This window comes from Aspergillus novofumigatus (genome assembly GCF_002847465.1).
Source record: "Aspergillus novofumigatus IBT 16806 chromosome Unknown P174scaffold_5, whole genome shotgun sequence".
NCBI classification, from domain to species: Eukaryota; Fungi; Ascomycota; class Eurotiomycetes; order Eurotiales; family Aspergillaceae; genus Aspergillus; species Aspergillus novofumigatus.
The window spans coordinates 114,941-129,247 of NW_020194278.1; the positions used below are offsets into that span (position 1 = coordinate 114,941).

The 14,307-nt window shown below is 55.0% G+C and overlaps 9 protein-coding genes across 9 annotated transcripts; 4 read left to right on the plus strand and 5 right to left on the minus strand.

Annotated features, from left to right (window-relative positions):
• Positions 1-186: 186 nt before the first annotated feature.
• Positions 187-2,710, plus strand: P174DRAFT_512928 (transcription factor domain-containing protein; the record flags this gene model as incomplete). The annotated part of the gene is made up of 7 exons (XM_024831922.1): positions 187-216; positions 239-418; positions 468-685; positions 742-769; positions 825-1,322; positions 1,384-1,626; positions 1,680-2,710. The coding sequence occupies 7 exons, from the start codon at positions 187-189 to the stop codon at positions 2,631-2,633; spliced, it is 2,151 nt and encodes a 716-aa protein (XP_024680892.1). The 3' UTR covers positions 2,634-2,710.
• Positions 2,202-4,297, minus strand: P174DRAFT_512929 (uncharacterized protein; the record flags this gene model as incomplete). Its single annotated transcript, XM_024831923.1, has 4 exons — positions 2,202-2,920; positions 2,975-3,239; positions 3,294-4,004; positions 4,073-4,297. 4 exons carry the CDS (start codon positions 4,295-4,297, stop codon positions 2,658-2,660), a joined length of 1,464 nt encoding a protein of 487 aa, XP_024680893.1. The 3' UTR covers positions 2,202-2,657.
• Positions 4,298-4,631: 334 nt separating this feature from the next.
• Positions 4,632-6,295, plus strand: P174DRAFT_460883 (FAD binding domain protein; the record flags this gene model as incomplete). Its single annotated transcript, XM_024829937.1, has 4 exons — positions 4,632-4,693; positions 4,723-5,249; positions 5,314-5,659; positions 5,716-6,295. The coding sequence occupies 4 exons, from the start codon at positions 4,632-4,634 to the stop codon at positions 6,293-6,295; spliced, it is 1,515 nt and encodes a 504-aa protein (XP_024680894.1).
• A 306-nt stretch (positions 6,296-6,601) lies between these two features.
• On the minus strand, positions 6,602-7,396 carry P174DRAFT_460884 (putative hydroxysteroid dehydrogenase; the record flags this gene model as incomplete). Its single annotated transcript, XM_024829938.1, has 1 exon — positions 6,602-7,396. The coding sequence occupies one exon, from the start codon at positions 7,394-7,396 to the stop codon at positions 6,602-6,604; it is 795 nt and encodes a 264-aa protein (XP_024680895.1).
• Positions 7,397-7,680: 284 nt separating this feature from the next.
• P174DRAFT_451670 (putative scytalone dehydratase) lies at positions 7,681-8,283 on the plus strand (the record flags this gene model as incomplete). Its single annotated transcript, XM_024829024.1, has 3 exons — positions 7,681-7,720; positions 7,783-7,880; positions 7,933-8,283. 3 exons carry the CDS (start codon positions 7,681-7,683, stop codon positions 8,281-8,283), a joined length of 489 nt encoding a protein of 162 aa, XP_024680896.1.
• A 223-nt stretch (positions 8,284-8,506) lies between these two features.
• Positions 8,507-10,121, minus strand: tpcD (trypacidin cluster transcriptional coactivator tpcD; the record flags this gene model as incomplete). Its single annotated transcript, XM_024831924.1, has 3 exons — positions 9,709-10,121; positions 9,126-9,656; positions 8,507-9,079 (listed from the first exon to the last, which is right to left on the minus strand). Exons 1-3 carry the CDS (start codon positions 9,937-9,939, stop codon positions 8,507-8,509), a joined length of 1,335 nt encoding a protein of 444 aa, XP_024680897.1. The 5' UTR covers positions 9,940-10,121.
• A 619-nt stretch (positions 10,122-10,740) lies between these two features.
• Positions 10,741-11,700, minus strand: tpcM (methyltransferase tpcM; the record flags this gene model as incomplete). The annotated part of the gene is made up of 3 exons (XM_024831925.1): positions 11,243-11,700; positions 11,094-11,174; positions 10,741-11,023 (listed from the first exon to the last, which is right to left on the minus strand). Exons 1-3 carry the CDS (start codon positions 11,662-11,664, stop codon positions 10,741-10,743), a joined length of 786 nt encoding a protein of 261 aa, XP_024680898.1. The 5' UTR covers positions 11,665-11,700.
• A 311-nt stretch (positions 11,701-12,011) lies between these two features.
• Positions 12,012-13,444, plus strand: tpcI (questin oxygenase tpcI). Its single transcript, XM_024831926.1, has 2 exons — positions 12,012-12,226; positions 12,295-13,444. The coding sequence occupies exons 1-2, from the start codon at positions 12,031-12,033 to the stop codon at positions 13,398-13,400; spliced, it is 1,302 nt and encodes a 433-aa protein (XP_024680899.1). The 5' UTR covers positions 12,012-12,030; the 3' UTR covers positions 13,401-13,444.
• A 149-nt stretch (positions 13,445-13,593) lies between these two features.
• tpcK (decarboxylase tpcK) lies at positions 13,594-14,179 on the minus strand (the record flags this gene model as incomplete). Its single annotated transcript, XM_024822428.1, has 3 exons — positions 13,594-13,660; positions 13,711-13,907; positions 13,988-14,179. The coding sequence occupies 3 exons, from the start codon at positions 14,177-14,179 to the stop codon at positions 13,594-13,596; spliced, it is 456 nt and encodes a 151-aa protein (XP_024680900.1).
• Between the last annotated feature and the right edge of the window lie 128 nt (positions 14,180-14,307).

Genomic DNA, 14,307 nt, shown 5'->3' on the forward strand with positions numbered 1-14,307 from the left:
TTGGAGACTCGAGGCAATATAAATATCTATCATCGGACGTAGACCAACAAGTGCGGGAAGTGGCAAGAGACCCTCTTTCCGGGCATTAGTTGGACCCGGGGAGCCACAGATAGTCAGGGATGTCCATCCGGCATAGTTAACCTATGATCCTTTGCAGTGTGTTGTTCAATATTCACAGTCGCTGTCATGGGTGATCCAACGGAGGATAGTTCGGGAGTTAGAATACTCCGAATATAAGCCGCGGTTCATTCAAAAGGCCGAAGTAACCTCCGGCCGCCCCCATGTTTCTTCTGCATTTCCCATCTGCCCTCATCATCCTCGTCCCATCGCATCGCATCGCATTTACCATGTCCACAGATCATTCGGCAAGGTCGCCCCGCCTCAGGGCTTGTGTGAGATGTCAGCAGCGAAAAGTCAGGTGCGATCACAAATCCCCCTGTGGGAATTGTGTCGCATCTGACTCGCAGTGTGTCCCTGCAACGCTCACTCCGCGCCGTCGTCGATTTCAAGAGCGAGTTTTACTAGACCGCCTGCGCCACTACGAAGGCCTACTTCGCCAACATAACATCTATTTCGAACCCCTGCATCCCCAAGCCAAGCAGGAGCCTGTCATCGCGGATGTCCCTCGGGACTGTGAACGGTCAGAAACGGCGAGGGCACAGACCCCGGTCCAGTCGCAGGCAGTGTTCGACACCTGATTAGCCCATCTTTAACTACGGGAAGTAGCTAATTTTATTACAGCGACCTCTGGCAGGCCATTAGCCGAGTGGTATGTTTGATTCCTATTTGTCGTCTTTATACGGCAGCGGTTAACCCTAGAGAAGACACTTGAACCCGAAGATGACGACGGCGACAGTCCTGACGTGCAGGCCGACGGCGTGGAAAACGCCTGGGATCACCATGTCGACCAGCCGGAAGCGAACGATCAGACAGGCGACGATCTTCTGTTTGGCCAACCGCAAGCTAATGTGAATGTCCTCGCCCTGCATCCCGAGCAAGCCCAGATCTTTCGGCTCTGGCAGACGTATCTGGAAAACGTCAATCCCCTGCTGAAAGTGACCCATACGCCGACCCTGCAACCACGGATTGTCGACGCGGTCAGCGATCTTGGGGATATCCATCCTACCTTGGAGGCACTCATGTTTAGCATCTACTGCATCGCGGTCATGAGTCTGGCCGATAACGAATGTCACCGGCTGCTCAAATCGTCCAAGGAAGATCTACTGGCGCGCTACCGGTTGGGGTGTCGGCAAGTGCTGATCAAGTGTCGGCCCTGGCAGTTTACCAATGTCGACGGCTTGACCGCAGTGTACCTCTACTTGGTATGCGGACCGTCCGTGCTCAGAATGAGATGAGAATTACCACATATACTAACGGTTTTAGGTCTCCGTTTCGCCGCAAACCGACCCGCGCTCGCTCTCCTCTATGCTGGCCGCCGCCCTCCGGATTGCACAACGGATGGGGCTCCACAATGAGTCGACATACACTCGATATACTGCCGTGGAGGCCGAGATGCGCCGAAGACTCTGGTGGTCATTGGTGATTTTCGATCATCGCATGTGCGAGATGTCCGACTACAAGGTCACCACCTTGACACCCACTTGGGACTGCCGGATTCCGTTGAATGTCAACGACTTTGAGATTCGACCCGACACCAATTCCTGCCCCCCAACAGCGAGAAGCCGACCGAGGCGCTGTTCGCGGTCGTTCGTAGCGAGCTCGCTGACCTGATCCGGCATACCACCTTCCACATCAACTTTGTCAACCCGGTACTGGCGGCCGTGGCTAAGGCAAAGGATCCTGGCCACGTGTCCATTTCTGCAGACGGTGAGATGTTGACTATACAGAGGGCAATCGAGGAAAAATACCTCGCTTTCTGCGACCCCGCTGACCCGCTCCACTTTATGACAATCTGGACGACGCGCGGCTACCTGGCCAGAAACCGCCTGCTGGAGCACTACGCGCGACACTTGTCGTCGCCAGCAATGCAGCAGACAGACGCGCAGCGCAATGCTGCCCTTTCCTACGCTCTAGAGATGCTGGAGTGCGATACGAGACTGCGAGTCTCCCCTTTGACCTGTCGTTATCGGTGGCTCGTAGATTTCCACGTCCCCGCCCTGGCATACATCCACGTTCTGAACGACCTAAGGAAGCGACCCACGGAAAGCCACGCGGGGAAGGCCTGGCAGGCCATGAGCGAGAATTACGAAGCGCGCGCCATGCACCCCAAGCCCAGCGGGCAGGGTGTCTTCACCGTCTTTGCAAGGGTGGTTCTCCAGGCTTGGGGAGCGCGGGAGATATTCCTTCGGCAACGGGGCATGCCCGTGGAGGCACCCCAGATTGTGTTGGATATTCGCAGCAAAGTAGGGCAGACGAGTTCGGGCTCCTCCATGGTACCGAGCTGCAGCACCGGAGAACCGTCTCACAGCAGCATCGCGATCAGTGCCCATTCGGAGGCGATACCCGCACAGATGAACTTCACCGGTCACAGTGCCGACGGACAAGCCTTCCCCGGTCCAGATCTAGGTCCCAGCAGCTTCCCCGACGTCGCTGGACCGCCTGGCATGGACATTGATATAGATCAATTCTGGACTGCAATGGATTGGAGGTTGATGCATACACAGGCCTGGTGAGGTACGCATTTTCTAAGGTGGATGCTAGGTACTCCCAGTCATAGGACTCTCCTCTCTCAGCGCTTGCTCAATGATATCCCAATTCTGCGTTGTCCTTGTTCCGCTAAGCCAGTAATTTCCCTGTTCATCCTTCCCAACAATAGGGAACATCTCGGTGAACTTGTAAGGCGTCTGGACATTCTGGATATACTTCGGCCTCACCGGACCAGCACCCTTTAAAGCGGCAGCCGAAAAGTCCAACCCGAAGAAGTCAATCTTGGTCCAGTTGGAGAAGCTCAGCATGTGCACTGTCACGCATTAGCACACACACACCCTGTGCCTCGAAACCAATGATTGCATACTGGAACTATCACCAAAGAAGGGAGGCAGCTTGCTTTGACCGGACGAACGTAGCAGCGCGCAGTATGCTTCCGTCTGCTCGGCCGTAGTTTGCTGCTTAATGGCGCGTCGGATTTGCCATGCCGTATAACTCAGCGGTCGCCCGAGGACGTCTTTGACCGGGACAAGGACGTTGAAGAAGAAGGCACAGTTGGCGATGTACGGCTGGTCAGCGGGAAGATACTGTCGCAGGACCTTTCTGGCCGAGAAGGCGTTTTGAATGGCGACCTAGATCCGTCAATAGTGCTAAGAAATGGACGCATATTCCTTTCGGGGCCTTACTGTTCGGTCTGGATACTGGGATAAATGCGACACTGCCAAACGTGCCACCCACGCCGTCAGAATGTCCCCTTCGGACACGAATGGCCTCTCCTCACCAGGTCCGGGCGGAAAAGAAACCAGTTCCTTCATTGCTACCGCGTGCAGGTTCTCGACGAATCCAGCAGGTACACAAATAATGCGTGTTTCCTGGCTGCGAAAGAATAAGTCCGTGACATTGCTTAGCGCCCAGCGGATCATTCCCAGCGTGGAAGTCTTTCGGTCCGCCAGCGCATGTGGCGATAGGGGGTTCGTTCCAAGGTCCTTGAGCGCGTCCTCCCTGTAACTTACGGGGGTAGGAATCTGATCTTCTCTTCCCAGCATAACCAGATTCCACGCATCGAGGATGGCTTTCTTGGCTGTGGCGTCGAAGGCAGCATGTATCCAGTTCAGCGTGAGAACTGTCGCATCATGGAAGGAGACGACGTGTAGGCCGACAACTGACCGGTCTTCGTACAGGTAGTCGTCCAGCTTGGTTGGACAGTTGAGGCCCTCGTAAAGGGGCCGCAGGTCCTCGGCATTGCCGACAATGGCGGGCTGCGCAGATGGTTTTGGGAGAAAAGCCGAAACTGGGTGCTGTGACAGCGGCGTTTCATGATGAATATGGGTTTGCGCGATAGCTGGTCGTTGGCTTGAGAATTCAGTTGGGATGTGGAATTCGAGCTGACCAGCGGCCTGCTCCATGCAGATGTATATCAGAATTAGAACTTATTATACCAAATGACTTTTGAATGAGCACATACGTTCCTCCGGAGCCGAGCCGCTAGCTTTCGCCAACCTGCTCGCTGCCCCAGGCGCTCGAGCGCATCCTGTAGCTTCAAGACGTCAAGCGCTTGGTCGAACACGAACATTGAGTGCAGCACGAACGTCTGCAGGAGCAGAGTATCGTCGAAGAAGGGCAATTCGACCACCTCATCTCCGGCCACCACGCGTGGTGCTACTTTTGTTTGCTTGAAGAGATTGAACATAGCGAGTACAATACGACGGTCAAACCCAGCGTGGACGTGCAGTATCTCGCGCAGGACGCAATGTAATAATAACCATTTACTGGGGACACTTGGGAACATCTGGCCAGGTATCTGGTCTATTTGGGCCGATGTCAGATCCCCCTTGTATTTAATGTGCCGATACTCGGGCAAATGACTGAGGAGCATATCGAATTCACCCGGTTGACCGATGGACCAAACTACTGAACCAAAATCATTTATGATGTAGATGCGAGGATATAACGCTGAGCCTCGGCATTATACAGAAATTCCCATATCGAACACTCATATCGAACACTCACACAGACACACTACCATGGGCAGTATCACTGAGTCCCAGGAACCATTGCGCTTTTTTGCAACCGGCGATAAACATGAGTTCGATCCAGAGAACTGGACATCTCAAGATCCGCTTCCTCCGCGCGGCCCCCGACATACGTGCAGGTGCTGATTGTAGGTGCTGGCTTCGCCGGGCTAATGGCAGCGCTCGAATGCTGGAGGAAAGGCCATGATGTGGTCGGGATTGTCGAGCGCAACCAAGGCCCCAACTACAGCGGCGATCTCATCATCATCCAGCCGTCTGCACTGGAGATCATGAAGCACTGGCCCCAGATGCGCCGCGAACTGGAGGAAGACAAGGTCACCGTGGGCACATACTACTACCGCCATAATGGCGAGCTCGTCGATGGGCCCGCTCATCCAAACTACAATGCGCCCGAGTATGTGGCCGAGCGTGAGGCGCGGCCGGGCGGGTTTCCCTACGTTGGTGCTGTGCAGATCCGGAAAAAGTTCTATCGCATGCTCTTGCGCCAGGTTGCGAGGCTGGGCTTCCGGGTGGATTATGGTCAGCGCGTCGAGAGCTACTTTGAGGATGATAGTGCTGGAGTTGCCGGTGTTCGGATGACGGACGGATCCATTAGAAAAGCGCATGTGGGTAAGTACCCCAAGCGCCCCATTTATAACCATTTTGGGGGTCCATGATACTTAGTTCTGTGCAGTCGTCGCTGCAGATGGCTTCCGCTCTCGCTCCGAGCTGCTGATTGCCGATGAGTATCTGCCCACCCAATCCAGCGGCATGTCCGTGTACCGCACAGCCTTCCCAGCCAAGCTGGCGCTCGCAGACGAGGCGGTCCGCCAGCGCTGGGGAGGGAAGCACACCTATGAGTTCTGGATGGGGTCTGGCATGCACATCGGGTTATACCTGTCGCCCGAGCTGGCTGCGTTCGGCATCACGCCGCGCGACCATCTCCTCGCCAAGGACAAGGTTGCACGTGAGTCGTGGGACCCCGACGTGAGCCCGGACGAGGTGATCGACGTGCTGCGCCGGGCCAAAGTGCCAGGAGAGTCAGACTCCGACTGGCACCCAATCCTCGAGGCCCTCGTTCGCACCGCCCCCGCAGCAGCATCATCCACTGGCCGCTGCGCTGGCGCAACCTGCGTCGCGAATGGGTCTCGCCCGGTGGTCGTGTAGTACAGATCGGGGACGCAGCGCACTCCACAGTGCCATCCTCAGCCGCAGGCGGTACCCTGGCCCTCGAAGATGCTATTACGTTGGCTACAAGCCTGCAGATTGCCTCGAGCCCGGCCGCTGCCTCTGGACCAGGCGCTGGTGCCGGCGCGGGCGTCCCACTCGGCACTCGAGTGTACAACCTGCTACGGTACGAGCGCGCGAGCTGCACTCAGAAAATGGCCTTTGTCAATGCACAGGTTCTTGGCGACACCACAGACTGGGATGCTGTGAGAGCCGACCCGAGCAAGGTCCGCGTGCGCTATCCCAAGTGGTTCTTCCGCCACGACCCTGAAGGCTATGTGTATGAAAAGTATGGCCAGGCATTCGCCCATTTGGTCAGCGGAGCTGAATTCCACAACACAAATATTCCACCTGGCCATCAATTTGTGCACTGGACACTGGAGGGAATCCATCGGGAAATGGCGGCCGGGAAGAAGGTGGAGGACTTACTGGATGGAGATTGGACGTAGATGCTGATTCATACTGCATTATGACATTCCAGAGTTGTAACTAGAATCAGAGTAAACCGTCAGGGTCAGTGCCTGAGCACAATATCAAATGGCCGACCTCATACTCTTATTGTCCATTGCTTGAATAAGACCAGGTCTGAGTCTGGATTTTATCAGCATTCTACTCATTCATCTAAACCATATTTGAAAACACCAGGTTGGTATTAAGTTAATTACTGAGATTGACAGCAGCAAAGTTGGATATATAGATCGATATGTGCGATGATTCTTCTTTCAATAATGTGAAAACAAGTCCCATTTCACCCTTTATGCCGCGCCTCCATCCAGGGTTATGACCTTGCCATTAACCCACTCACCCTCCTTGCTAACAAGAAAACCAACGACATTAGCAATATCCTCAGGGAACCCATTGCGATGCAGGGGCGATGCATGTGCTGCCATCTGCTGCCTCTCCTCCGCCGTGAATTTCTCCCCGTTCGGGATATAATGGTGCGAGACTGCATGGAACATGTCGGTTACAGTGCCGCCAGGGGCGACCCCATTGACGGTGATCTTCTTGTCACCGCAGTCCTTGGACAGGATCCGCACAAACGAGTCGATGGCACCTTTAGACCCCGAGTAGACCGAATGGCGAGGCACGCTGAAGTCCTTGGACGTATTGGACGAGGTGAGAATAATCCGGCCACCCTCGCTCAGCACGCGGTACGCCTCTCGCGCGACGAAGAACTGGCCCCGCGTGTTGAGGCTGAACACCCGGTCGAACTCCTCCTCGGTCACGTCCTTCAGGTGCCCGAAGCTGACGACCCCGGAGTTGCTGACGGCGATATCCAGGTGCCCGAAGTGGGCGACTGCATCGTCAAAGAGCTTGGCGGTCTCGGCGACGCGGCGCATGTCGGCCTTGAAAGCGACGGCGTCTGAGCCGTGGGCCTTGATTTCGGCGACAACCTTCTCTGCGTGCTCGGCAGAGTTGGCGTAGTTGACAACGACTTTGGCGCCCAGGCGACCTAGTTGGATGGCGATGGCTGCGCCGATTCCGCGTCCGGAGCCAGTTACCAAGGCTACTTTGCCGTCCAGCCGGCCGGGAGTGTAGGGGATCGTCATGGTAGAGTAATAGCGGTTGTCGCAGGACGGGAATTCACAATGTATGGAGGATTTGACTTGAGGACGAATGCGATGTCACTCAGGAACCATCTAAGGCACTTTATTTATCAACAAAATCCCATTCACTATTGTCCCGAATTCGGCCCCGCGACAATGCAAATGTGGCTATCGGAACATTCCCAAGTATCGCGCGTGGCCGGGAGAAACGGTTTATTTATAGCGAGAATAAACTCCCCCTCAGAAATTGAAGGCAACCCCGTCTCACTCATCAGACACTCATCAACATGACCAAGACTGTTCCCCCGAAGACGCCGGCCTACGAAGGTGCGTCCAACTTGACCCCCTCATCCGAGACAGGAAATTGGACAGAAGCTGACATAGCTCAGACACCGTAGGGTGCCAGATCGCATTATTCGAATGGGCCGAGAGCTACGACACCAAAGACTGGGGCCGTCTGGCAAAATGCATCGCGCCAACCCTCCGCGTGCGCCATCCCTGTCCATATGCATTGTAGCGCCCCCTTCTAACTGCTCTAGATCGACTACCGGAACGTAATCGGCAAGCTGTGGGAGGCCATGCCCGCCGATGAGTTCCTGGCGATGGCATCTAGCGAGAAATTCTTGGGCAACGCGCGCATCAAAACGCAGCATTTTGTCGGCGCCGGGAAGTTGGTGCAGACCCATGAGGACCGAATCACCGGCTACCATCAGATGCGGGTTGCGCATCAGAGGTATAGTGACGATGCGTTGACGGAGGTCTTGTATACGGGCCATGGCCATGGAAAGGCTACTGTGCAGTTTTGCTTGGTCGATGGGGTGTGGAAATTTGCCGGCCTGGAGCCGGAGATTCGCTGGGCTGAGAATGATCTGGAGAAGATTTTTGAGTAGGTCTAGTTGCCCGTACGCTAGTATTCCCAATAGCATATTTATAGCGCTCGATCCGGAAGATCATAGGGCTCATGGATTATGAGTAGCATTCCTGGTGGATGGATAATCTCTCAGCACCCCCGTTTGCCCTCGCTCCCTTCCAGTCTTCTTTTCCTCTTGTTGTCCTTCCATAGCCGCTAACTAGTGTCTAGCTAGCCAATTAACCTAACCAGCCCCGTATTAGCTAGCTAGGTAAATCCCTCTGGTACTCGACTGTTACAGCAACAACTAAATTGTTCCGCGAGCGTAGTTTAGAGGTAACGACCAATTTGCCAAGGCTGTCCCGAACCGTGTCAATCGTCTCTAGCAACTCGAGCATCTCCATCTCGCCCTCGTCCGCCATCTGCCCGAGCGCCAGATCCCGAGAACGGGCCGTCGCCTCCACTTCAGGGTCAGGGAGGCTCCCGGGCTGGGGCAGAAGACGAGGCGTCAGGATCAGCAGGATGCCGCTACGCGACCGCAGAACGTCCAGGTGCACGGCAAGCTCCGTCATCACCGCACTGGGGGAGGACGACGCGAATGGGAGATGCAGGATGTAGACAGCTGCGCCCGCCGCCGTCTGCCGTGTCCCGAGGATCCGACTTGTCGCAGTAATCCGGGGATGGAACTCCTCTTGGGTGATGGCAACGGCTGGGTCGCTGATCTGGACGGTAAAATGGAGCGCCGGGTAAAAGTGCGCCAGGCGTCGAGCTATCGACGTGGACCACGAAGAGACGCCGACCTGCGCATGACAGTGGTCAACACGGGATATGGCATACTTCACACCCGTGGTTTCGTCCGGGAAAAGGAACACATGGAAATACCTCTATTATACTTCCATCGCGCCCGTTGGTCAGTTTGGGCCAGTCCAGCTGTGTGAGAACGGCGGCTATATCGTCGGCCGTATGTAGCCCCGCCGCGTGGTGAAGATATGCCAACCACTGACGATTCAGCTTTGGCCGCCGTTTGCAGGCGGTATGGAATTCCGTGCCCCTGGGCAAGGCCAGGTCGCATGGAGTACCATTGGATGGAGGCGAGCTCGATTTCTCTTTCACTTGGGCGGTTTGGGGCATCTGCAATGCGATTGGAGCTGCCGATTCAGAGAGAAACATGGCTGCATCCAGAAGAGAGGGGTTCGAGAAGAAGGATGCCGATAAGGGTGTATGGGCCACATGGTCCCGCTCTGGCTCGCGAAGGAAGCCCGCCGTAGCAGTCAACCGGATGATGCGGCGCAGGCGAGACTCTGGGACGTTGGTCAAGTCGGCGATATCCTTGATCGGCGCGCTCCCCATCAATGGGATGCAGGCCAGAATTTGGAACTCACCAAGCCACCGCAGACACGCGAGGATTTCGCTCTGGGAGTCGCGTTAGCTGAGTCGTTCAACGGCTTAGGCATGGTGGATGCACAACCTGGCTCGCGAGATGCTGCAGAAAGTCTGTCGGCCCGCATATCAACGTCCTAAGCTTGGTGGCAACCGCTAAGATGTTTCCCTTTGCTCTCTGGACTTCTTCTGGCTCAAAAGGCGACTGGTTATTGATTGCTTGCTGGGTGTTTCCACTTCCAGCGTAGCTCGCCAGGCTCGTAATGGCAGTGGCGAGCTCATTGCTGCAGCTTTGGAGCTGGGCCAGATCGTCCATCCTGTTGATGAGATGACGGCCGTGGAGGGACAAGCCAAGTAGACGTGACGCCCAAGACACTAACAGTGGGCCAGTTCCTTTCGGCTGAGGCTGTTGGAGCAATTTGTGGATCAACACGCACCTAGCATGTTACTTTTGGCCTATTCCGCGCGTGCCTCCATCTCCTTCTCTTATACGTGTCCTCGTACATGCACCCTTGCCCACGTTCGGCAATTTCTAATGTCCGAATTAAAGCGTGTTTCCAGTGGCCGAGATAGGTCATGCGGATCATTCTAGCCCCCGAATAGATTAGCATTCCACGATGTAACCATTATTAGTCATGTTTGTCCGTGCTTCCCAGAGAGTTGTTTATTATTATATTACTGGCTACCTCACATCCCAGCTGATACGACCCTGTTCCCCCTGTGGCTGACGTGTTCTTCTGCAGAATCCTTGCAGCGGACAGGCACCGAGCTGGCCGAAGTTGTTACTTCATGGATGGGGCAGTTCTGAGGCCTACTACTGTTCAAGTATAGCATGTGATATTTTCCTGGACCTTGGGCGACCGGTTTATATTAATGCTCATGCAATCAATGTTGGCCTAGTCGTGTGTAACTCTGTATAAGATATATCGTATTCGGTATTATAACTCAGCGCTCGCTTCGCCTAATATATGTACCCTATAATGATACGATTCAGGGTGGATTCCAATGATGCTCTTTGGTTTAGAGACGTGGGCTTGAAGGGTCCAGGCGGATGCCATACTCTATATACATATATCTATATATATATATATGTATATATAACCTCCCCGCAGCCCAGCTAAGAGCGCGTCGCTAAGATGACTTTGACCGGGAAATAGCCCTGTACAGGTTTCCCATCCGCGAGAAGATCGTCTAATTCTCGGTACATTTCCGTGAAGGCACCGGGAAACTGCGACACGAACGGGAAAGACTCAAAATGCTCCTTCACCCCCGCCAGGTCCGTCTCAAAGCTCCACCCCTCGTCGTCCTCGTAGATCTCTGCATCATCCGGTCCCGTGTAATTCGGTTCAGGTGTGGTTTGATGGACATCGTCTAGAGGCAGCATGCTCTGAATGCCCCGTCTGTCATGTTGAGGTGAACTCGCAGCGCGCCCGGGGCGAAAGTCCCTCGGGGCAGCGGGCAACGTTATACGTTCCCTGCGTTCGTAGCATAACCCGCGCAGTCTCAGTAGGGTCATTGGCTTTGTTAAGGAGCTGCCGTCCACCCTGACGGCTAATGCGATCCCACAGGCCCTGCAGCCGGACATCGTGAAACCGCGCAGGACCAAAGCCGGCCGTCACAAAAGTGCCCCCGGTCGCAATTGATGCGCGATAGCGGCCATGGCGATGTCTTGGGGGTCTGCGAAATGCATCACGTTGGTAGCGAAGACCATATCGACGCTGCCGGCCGCGATATCGTCGGCGTCTTGCAGCCGGGACGTGCGGAAGCTGAAGCCCTCCTCCCCTTGTAGGCGACGGCGGGCTAATTCAATATTGTTCGCCACGATATCGGATACGATAACATGGTCGAAACGGGAGCGCAGTCGCAGGGCATAGGGACCGTTGCCGGCGCCAACATCGTGGACAGTCCCAAAATGTCCGCCCTTGGCCTTGTGGTAGTCGAAAATGCGGTCGAAAAAGGAGTCAGGTACTCGTGGTCGGCCCTTCAGGTAGTTTTCCCAGAAGATATCGTCCTGCGCAAAGAACTTGTCATTGACTTCCATCTTGTGGTGTCTTTGTGGTGTCAGGTAAGAGAGCCAATCTTGCCAGTCTGCACACACAGCGGTATTCGCTACATCTTTTTGAGTACGGTTCGGCCAACGCCCTGACTACCTATGTATGTATGTATGAGAAACTGTCAGGCCGGCGTAATAACTGCGCGGTAAAGAAAGCCCGACGGCATTTACTCTTCGGACAGTTCACGCATGGCCTGACTTCGGCCCTTGTCATGTCGGGGTATTTGTCAAGGCCAATCGCGCGCGTAAGGGATGGAAGTTAACCGGTAGTATGCCATTCTAAATATCATGGTGGACGCAGTTAATATTCACCACATTTGTTTCCCACAGTACTATATGGATTAACCGTCAACAATGACTACTACAACAATTGAAGCCCCTGCCATAGCAGGCTTCCATCTCTCCCCCGAGAAAGTCCTCGGGCAGGTCGAACCCTACTCCCCAGGCGCGACCGATGCGGCAAGCACTCTGCTGCAACAGAACCACGAGAAGTGGCACATGTACTTTCGTGATGTTGCTGGTCACAACCACATCCCGCACGCCATTCTGAGTACTCTGGCAATGGGCGGGACCCCAGCCGACTTACAGAGGGCGTATGAAGATGGGGAACCCATTCAGCGGCCCTACCTCCTATGGAGGCCCCAACCGTCGGAAAGATGCGCGACCCAGCCGTGTTCCGACAACACATGCAGCGGCTGGATCAGTACTCGAATTTCCTGGCGTTCTTCGAGCAGGAACTGGAGCAGCCGGGGAGCTCGAAGGAGGCCGTTGTAAGCAGATACTGCTTTAGTCGCACGCCCCTCGCCGACTTCATGCTGGCTCAACTGTTCGAGGGCCTGTACCACCCGATCATCCATCTTGGCTTCGGGATTGAGTTCCATCTGCCTGGACTCGTGGCCGAGGGTCTCGCCCAGGCTGCGAGCCACGATCCCATGAAGATCGACGTCTTTTTCCAGGCAGCAGAGGCCCTGGCTGGGACCGGGTCGCTGGCCTCCAAGCCTCTGGTCGAGCTCTATCGCCAGGTGCGTGCCAGTGACACCCTCCGCACCGCAGCACGACTGTCCGACGGCCCCTGGAAGGTTCGTGACGGCGTTCTCGGCCGGGCCTTTGACGAGATCGTGAACGTGGCTGCCCAGTTCCAAGTGAGTTCCAACGAACACGATGTGCAGCGTGCAACGGTGGAGATGATGAGCTGCGCGGCCTGGGCGTGTGGTGGGCCGCATAGGCCGGGTAAGGAGCGCAAGATCGACTTCTTCTTGATGCACTGCGTGACCAGCTCCATTTTCTTCACGGTGCTCGGCCGCGCAACTTGGATCTCAATCGCGGACAAGGCACGCCTGGTGGAATGGAAGGCCCGGCTCGACCTGGTGTGGTACGCCGCGTGTGCAGCGCCGGAGCTGCGTGATGAGAACTTCCTCAACTACGAACCGACGCTCAGCCGAGGAATGGATTGGCGGCAACTGTATCACGCCTTGAACCGATACCACGACGACGGACATGTTGCCAAGTTTGTGCGCGCCCTCAAGAATGCCGAAGAGGTCGCCTTACCATTCGAGCAGGAGCACGCCGACATCTTGCCTGTCAAGGGAGATGCCTGGTTCCGAATTGCCCAGATCTGTTATGATTCCACCGCTTCGCATACCGAGGCTCAGAAGAAGTGGGTTTGGGGCGTTGGGTTCGCTCCCATGTGGGACTTGGTTCCCGACTTTGTGACATCTTCGTAGATATGTTGGACAGTACTAAATTCCTTTGATTGATATGAGCCGATGAGAACATTTTTTTGTGGATTCAAAGGTTACTTCAGTTGACACTCTAAGCCTAAGCTGATATAGTGAAGAGTAACCCTACTACTCCTTATTCGCATACATTTAGTCTGCAGTCCCGATAAACACAACACTTGCATCCAAAACTAGATATCTACGACTTGAATCCATCAACAGCTTCCCCATCTCGCACAAACTCCTCAATCCACCCGATAGTCACCCTATCGCGATCAGTAACAATGTCACCCCCTCCCGAGATGCTCAGACTCACAGCGTCCGCTTCGTATCCGCGAAGTTCTCATGGTCGCCAACCAGATGCTCCTGATACCAGGGATCCTGTTTCATCCGTTTATAATCCTCCACATTCTGAAAGACCACCTGACTGAAGCAGTCGAAGTCGGCGACATTTGCCATCTGCGGGTCGAAAAGCTCTGCCATCAATGCGCGCGTAGCGGCTTGGTTGTGGATCTACGTCCAAGTCTGGGTCAGCCCGAAGAGTGCATGATTCGGATATGGGCACATGTTCATGTCGAGAAGGAAAGGCTGACCTGTGTCCATCGCCTGATGCCATACTTGACCATGAGATGCTTTGTCATCGGCGCAGAGATGTGGACCATATGGTTGTGGTAGTCTTCCTCGGTCATGCCTGCTTTGCGGTAGCCACAGATAGTGAGGCATAGGTACTTGTTCTCGTAAGAACCAGAGAGCTCGGGCATTTCCGGGTGCGTGGAAGAAGCCATGTTGGGGTAGACGATTACTCAAAGTCGAAGTTCGCTTGCGCAGGGGGATTGGATATGAGGCAAGGGAAAATGAGGCATTTTCCTTTCACCCGACTGCAAGAATGGGGTGAGGACTTTTATCTAGACTG

What these genes read in the sequence shown, in the direction of transcription:
- tpcI (XM_024831926.1), top strand. Translation starts at nt 12,031, where the DNA reads ATGACTACTACAACAATTGAAGCCCCTGCCATAGCAGGCTTCCATCTC. An exon ending in CATCCCGCACGCCATTCTGA is followed by an intron (nt 12,227 to 12,294) that starts GTACTCTGGCAA and finishes GAACCCATTCAG; the next exon opens with CGGCCCTACCTCCTATGGAG.